The sequence below is a fragment of the Limulus polyphemus genome, unplaced genomic scaffold (assembly GCF_000517525.1).
Source record: "Limulus polyphemus unplaced genomic scaffold, Limulus_polyphemus-2.1.2 Scaffold2863, whole genome shotgun sequence".
NCBI lineage: Eukaryota > Metazoa > Arthropoda > Merostomata > Xiphosura > Limulidae > Limulus > Limulus polyphemus.
The window spans coordinates 93,144-100,162 of record NW_013668473.1 but is presented as its reverse complement, the minus strand read 5'-3'; the positions used below and the strand labels follow the sequence as shown (position 1 = coordinate 100,162).

Genomic DNA, 7,019 nt, shown 5'->3' with positions numbered 1-7,019 from the left:
AGGTTTTAAAATTGGGGAATAATTTGTTGTTGCATTTGTGTTTCTCAGCTATAAAAGCAACTTAAAATGTAGAATGTAAACATGTTTGCATTTGTTTTTCAAGTTTTTAACTTCATAAAATGTTTAATTTTCAAAAGTGTGCGAGGAGATTAAATATTTGTTAATATCCATGTAGTGAAGCAATTCTTGTCAGATATTTATAAAATAATTAACATTTAAATAAAATTGAAGCAGCATTTTCTTCTTTAGTTTCTTTTTATATATCAGAGGAACTATTTTGAAAAAGCTAGTAGCTGAGACAAATGCACAATCTCAACTGAATAAATATCCTGTCTTAAAGGCTTATTTATCTGACATTTTCTTTTGATAACTACTATGCCAGTAAAATTTATGTAACGTCCCGGGAAGTATGTAGAGTTTAAAAAATTTCTTGTACACATGAAATACAAGGAACCTGATAAAGGAAGACTATTAACAGTTTGTAGTAATTTTTTAATACTATAAAAAATGACAATTATGATATTTCTAAGAAACTCGCTAGTATAAAAAAAAAAAGACTGTATGAGCAGAATCATTTCATTTTGAGTTACTGTTTACTTACTATTCAGGTGGATTGCTGTCAAACTGCAATAATAAATGTTAATTTTCACAGTCTTGTCTGTATCAAGTTTTTGTGAAAATATATATGCAAGTAACCATATAATCTCTTGGCTTTATTTGATTTGTTAAATCGACAGATATCATGGTTATTTAATTCACTTCAAAACTCATATTGTTATGAGTATTATTTGCACAAAGTTGGGGAATTTAATTCCTTATTGGATGGTGCATTGAATAGTTAAATAAACTGAAAAATAAATACTAATTTCATTGGTGAATCTTATTGTTTGTATGTAATTCAGTTGTCTTATGACTAACAAGCTTTTTGTTGTTAAATATTTTATATATGTTCAAGTCAGAATCATCATCTACTAACATACTATTTTTAGTTATAGAATTAACATGACTAAATTTCAGTTACGTAGGTATCCCCCCCCCCCAAATGATTCAGTGATAAGTCTGAAGGCTTATAATGCTAGAATTTGGGTTTCAATACTTGCAGTAGGTATAGGACAGATTGTTAGTTATTGTACACAAAAGACTAACATATAGAACATTTGCTATCTCTGTTGTGGATTTGTATTTACTTTTGAGTTGCTCACCAGCAAGTCTGAGGGCTTATAACTCTAAAAAACTGGTTTTCAGTATTTGTGGTGTGTACAGCACAGATAATCCATTGTGTAGCTATGTGCTTAACAATAAATAAAATACTTTTGCATTAGTTTATGTTGTGTTTTGATTTTTAACTCTTTGGAATACATAAGAGCACTTCAGTGCTTGTGATTAATTTATTTTGGGTCATTTCCTAATAATATGAGCTTTTGTTAGTCCTCTTAATACTACATAGATAAACCCAATTCTAATACAAAATGTAGTTGAACTAAAATCTTGTTGTTGTAACACTTATCTATTATACAACTGAGCAGCACATTCATGTCTATCGATATTAAGAAATACTGATCAAAAATAAGTTAAATGAACATAAAAGTAATTGTATGTTAATCAAACCACTCAAAGAATAAATTAACTAGAACTACTTGATGTCATATGTCAATTCACAGAAAACTAAAACCTGTAATGATTTAAGTGCATTGAATTATCAGTTGAGTACCATTGCTGTTAACAGTATTTTCAACTTTAATCCTAATAATAATTCACGAAGTTCAGTCAGATTAGGAGATCAAAGTTAATCTTAAATTTATACATTGAATCAATAATCCTAAATTATTTTCACAAGTTTAAAAATTAAAAAATGTTAATTCTGATAATTATAACCAATAATATTAATGTAACTAACCCCCAAAAAAAGAGATCTTTATTAGTTTTAAAATAAGTTACAAAATTCAAAACCATGATAAAAAATAAAATCACTAATACTAAAGAAGTAAACCTTGAATAAAAAAGCAGTATTGGTTTGCTAACTTTTAATCTACTAAGTTTAAGGCATTTATTTGTTCAGTTAATGTTAATTTTTTCTCATTTTTACTTCAGGAGGTTATATGTTCTCCCCAGGATGTATTGGAAGAGCGAGGCTTAGCAACAGTGGCCATTACAGTACAGGAGTTGCTCAAACAATCTTTTGACACAAAATTTCAAGTTACTTAATTTTTTAAGTACGGTACAGTGTGAATCATATACTAGCCATTATTGCCACATTTGTTGTAGTTTTTTTCCCACCAAAACTGATTAGTTAATCAGCAATTTATTTTTGAAAAACTAGTCGTCTTCTAAATTTCCTGTAATTCTTATAAACTGTGCATTTTTCATTTTATACATACATATATATGTGTATATGTAATTGTTTAGAGATACATCAAATTCACATAATCACATGATTTTGATTTAGGTAAGAACAACGTTATTCGTTTTAATGTTGTGTTTTTTAATGGTTATTGTTTAAGGTGGGGTGCCCAAATTGTTTTAATTCTGGATAGACTTTAAAGTTGGAGTGAGGTTTGATGATCTTCGTGGTGATGAGCAAGACTTTCACAATATATTCTGAGTGAAGAAAGATACTCCCTCCCAACTATTTTAAACAAATGCAGAAGTATTTTTACTGTGATTTAAGAATTTCACTTTATTCTTCATTAATATTTCTAAAACATTGTGTTTCTTTTTAGTAACTCTTGTTTTGTCTGGATTAATCAGTAAAAGTTTGGATATTTGTATTGTTCCCATAAGAATAAACAGTAGTTTATACTGTAACGGAGGAAGTATTATATGCAGGAAAAGTTATATAGGTGCAGTACTGGTATAAAAACCAAGAAGTTAATGTACTGAAATTACAAATGCAAATTCCTTCTTTTGCAGGTAATGTTTCAGCATCTTTTTTTTTTTTTGTTATATTGCCTCTATTAAGTTAGATGGTAGCAAATGGTATTTTAAAGTTTGAAATTCAAACTATTTTTTGTTTATTTTGTCAAATAAGATCTATTTCTTACAAAGCTGTAAAAAAAGGTAAATATTGGAAGTATATGATTGACTACATTCATTTGTATTTTAATCATCTACATCATTATGAAGACTGCAGTATGTAGAAAAAAAATGTATGACCTAATTATCAATTTAAGCATTTTTTTGTGATTTGTTCTTGAACACTTTTAACAAAATAATCTTATATTGATGTTTTTCTTAGCAGTGAGTGGGTTCAACTATCTGATTTTTTTTTTTGCCTTCATTGTAAATATTGATCTTTATTTCTATGTTTCGGTTCTTTTTTAAAGTTTTCATAGAAAAAGCTGCCAGAAAACTAAGACCACTTGTTTGTTTTTTTTGTGTTATTGCCTTGGAAATGTTGCTCAAAGTAGTATAAATGTACAGACTCCAGAATATTTTGTTTGGAGGTTGTAATTTTCACACTGTTTTAACTTGGTATTAATTTTATACTAGTAGGAAATCGGTGTTACCTGTATCTATGACTGTTCAAATACATTTACTACTAGAGAGTAATAAAAAGTATTTTTTTATTTAAACGTTATTTTTATCACTAGTTTCATTTAATATAGAAAAAATCCTAGTCTTCTCACTAAGGAAAGTCGTTTTTTCTTGTACCATTTTCCACCATTTACCACTCTGATACCGGTTTTTTGTAACATACCATTGGTCATTAGCTGTAATTATTCCTTTACATTACTGCTACTACTTTAATCATGGTATTATATAGAATTTGATATAGTGACTGTGTTGTGAAATTCAGTAGTTCAACTAGCTTGAATACTTTAAAGTTGACAATTGTGAGATTCTAGATATCAAAGTCAGTTGCAGTTGGGTTGATTAAGATGAATTATGTGATGCTAAAGTAGGCTGCACTTGTAAGTGATAACAGGAAAGTCAAAGATATAAGCAAAAATTGTTTGACTGACAAAGTTTTAGCAATTACTGATATTTAAATTAGAGCAGAGGACAAATGTTTAAAACATTACCAATGTAAATAAACACTCTGATCCTATTTGTTATTTTACCTACATGTGTTACTTTTCATCACACGCAATGTTCCCTATGAATAGACTATTACTAATAGTTACGCAGAAAAACCTTTTATAATGTGTGTGTGTTTGTTTTTGTGTTGACTGAGCTAGATCAGCCCTTGTGTAAGGTTCAGGTGCTCTACAGATGTTAACTCATTTAATCTTTTGGTAAAAAGTAAGTTCTAGATAGTTTACAGTTAGAATACAAAAAATTATAACTCGAGAGAGAAGCACATTTATGTGCTTGAGTTTAAAATATAGCATTTTTTTTGAAAACCTTAGTTTGTCTTCCACTCAAATTGAAAACAAATTTCAGTGCTTGTTACATATTCAACTCTCTTTCATTCAACATACATATATTTTTTGAAAGAAAAGTTATGCTAATATTTTTTTCATAGAATTGAAATATTACTCTCCACATGGACAGCAGCTTTTGAAACCAAATGGAAAATTTACAAAACAAACAATGCACTTTTTGTAGGTACGTGAAATTAAGGAAGGTAAATATAACTTGCTTTAATGTTGTCTTTTCATCTAAAAGGCATTGCTTAGATCCTTTTCCAAAACACTTTGCTGTTCATACTCGGGATTTTAGAACTTTTATTCAACAAGATCTGACAGTTACTGAAGTCAGTTCATTATACCCTAATCACTATTTAGTTTCTACAGATTATTTACTCGTAATTGATTGAGAAAAGATACTTATAAAAATATTTATGCTCCTTCTTACAGAAGGCTGCTATTCACACTTCAAGTATTATGTAGTAGTTTCATGTTAAATATGCTACAGTTTGTGTAATATTTCAGTATAAATTACAGATGATAGTTCACTCAGTAGTAGTTTCATGTTAAATATGCTATAGTTTGTGCAATATTTCAGTATAAATTAGATATGATAGTATTGTTTTAAGGTGGAACGATAAATACAGGAATTACGTGTCTGTAAAGAAGGATTTTTTTCTTTCATAATACTAAATAATTTTTCTGTAAAGTGAGAAATATTTTTGAATACTAAAGGGAGCTAAGTGTATATAGGCAAAATTTTCATTTAATGAAGAGAAAACAAATATTTCAGGGTTACAGACAGAAATAAGATACTTGTAAGTTGATTAATAATGATCATAGGGTTTTAATTATGTGTATTATTATACTACATAGGGTGTGTGTTAGTATTTTCACATTGGATGGTAAAAATATCTTGTAGAAGTTTTAGTATATTCTTGTTGGTTTGATACCATACCATACACTGGACTTTCTCTTTATTTCAATCAAGAAAACATGTTTAACCCTGTGTTGTTTTTCAATATGAAACGACATAAAAACCAAGACCTCCAGATTCATGAAATATTCTTTAATATCAGTTTTCTAACTGATTTATATAATTCAAACCATATGGTTAACTTCTTTGTTAAATGTAAAAATTGTACTAAATGCATGTTGAGTTTTTTGGCATTGGTAGTTCAATTGATATTTACAAAATTTATTTCGTGTTGAATATTTAGATAAACTGATGACTGTTTTTAAGATCATTGTGTAATAATCAATAGAAGTCATGAGCACTGAATCACTTGTTTTATTCTAGGACCTACTTTTATATTATTTCATAATTTTTGACATGTTTTATTGAAAAAGGACTGATTTTTTGTTGTTTGGAAAGTAGGTAACATATTTTAAATTTATAGCAGATAAGAGGGAGAAAAGCTGGAACTTATAGAAAATATGACTTACCTTAAAAGTTGTATCTAAATCTATATAATCATATCTTCCAGAAAAGAGGAAACAAAAAAAGACTGCAATGAAAGTTTTACAGTGTCATTTATAGCCTAAACTTCCATGCTGATTTTTGGGACATTTCTTACTTAGTATCAAAGTTTTTTTGCCTCTGTCACATTGAAATGTTGGATTAGCCTAATTCAGCCTTTGAATGATTCTATATATGTATTTATTAATTTGAAAATATAGATTTAAATCCTTATAATTTGTTTTATTGATTAATCATCAAATTTGTATATGTTTTGGCAAGTACTTTTATTTCTTAGGTCTTAAAAAGGCATATTATTATTTTTATTTTTTTGTGAGAGAGCTTGCAGGCTTTTACTTAATCTTTGTACAGTTACATTTTATTGTAAAGATATGTAATATTTTATGACCAGGAGAAGTTGTTTTGAGTTTGAAGTAAAATGGTTGAGGGTCACTTAACTGTATAGTCTGTACTTTATTGTGTTTTTCTGTAGAGAATATTTATATTATTCACTCAACATGATGACGTGTACAGAACTTGAAATAAATTTGATTAATGAAAAAATGTATGAAATTGCAAATTTGAACATTAGTTACTTATTGATACTTACAGTATTGTAGGCAAGGAGATGCTAGTTTTAAAAACTTACAGTATATCTAAGAGAAGGCTTTGCATGATGTTTAATGCCTTTTTTTAAAACATGTTTTACTTTCAAGAAAGTGAGTAGCTGTAGACTTGCAGAATACGTTGAATCTACTAAACAAGACATAGTTGTTAATAAAACTTCTAACAGAAATCAATGAACTGAAGTTAGAACTAGAATTATGGAGTTATATAGATCTACTTGGTTGTATAAAGAAATCTTTTTGAAAATAAATCATTTTGACATCCTTTTGACTGATCTGTGAAGCAGATATCACTTGTTACAATCAGATACATAGAATATTGGTTTGCTTTAGTAACTAGGAAAACCTTGGGTCTGTACTCTTCTTAGTAACTTCATGCAAAAAGAGGATAGTGCTTTATATCACAGGCCCGAGTACTTTAACTCTTTCAAAGATTTTGAGTTATTGTATTAATTCAGCACAATATAAGATAATTATAAATTCAGTTTTATTCAGTTGCCAAAAAACATGTTAATAGCAAGCTATTAAATTTAATGTTTCTTGTAGCATTAATGATATTGAAAGAGCTACAGTGGATAGTGCAGG

At 28.2% G+C, this 7,019-nt stretch overlaps 1 protein-coding gene across 2 annotated transcripts in view; it reads left to right on the top strand.

Moving 5' to 3' along the window:
• LOC106468081 (leucine-rich repeat and calponin homology domain-containing protein 3-like) overlaps positions 1 to 6,703 on the top strand; it is a 44,960-nt gene extending 38,257 nt beyond the window's left edge. Inside the window, exons 16-17 of one of the 2 annotated variants that reach the window (XR_002612550.1) lie at positions 2,092 to 4,828; positions 4,894 to 6,703. Coding sequence is in view for 1 of the 2 variants with exons in the window: in XM_013928480.2 (XP_013783934.2) it covers positions 2,092 to 2,205 (114 nt within the window). In the remaining variant the exon portion in view is untranslated. Of the gene's footprint in view, positions 1 to 2,091 lie in introns of both variants that reach the window. The other variant, XM_013928480.2, reaches the window with a different exon arrangement.
• The last annotated feature ends 316 nt before the right edge of the window (positions 6,704 to 7,019 follow it).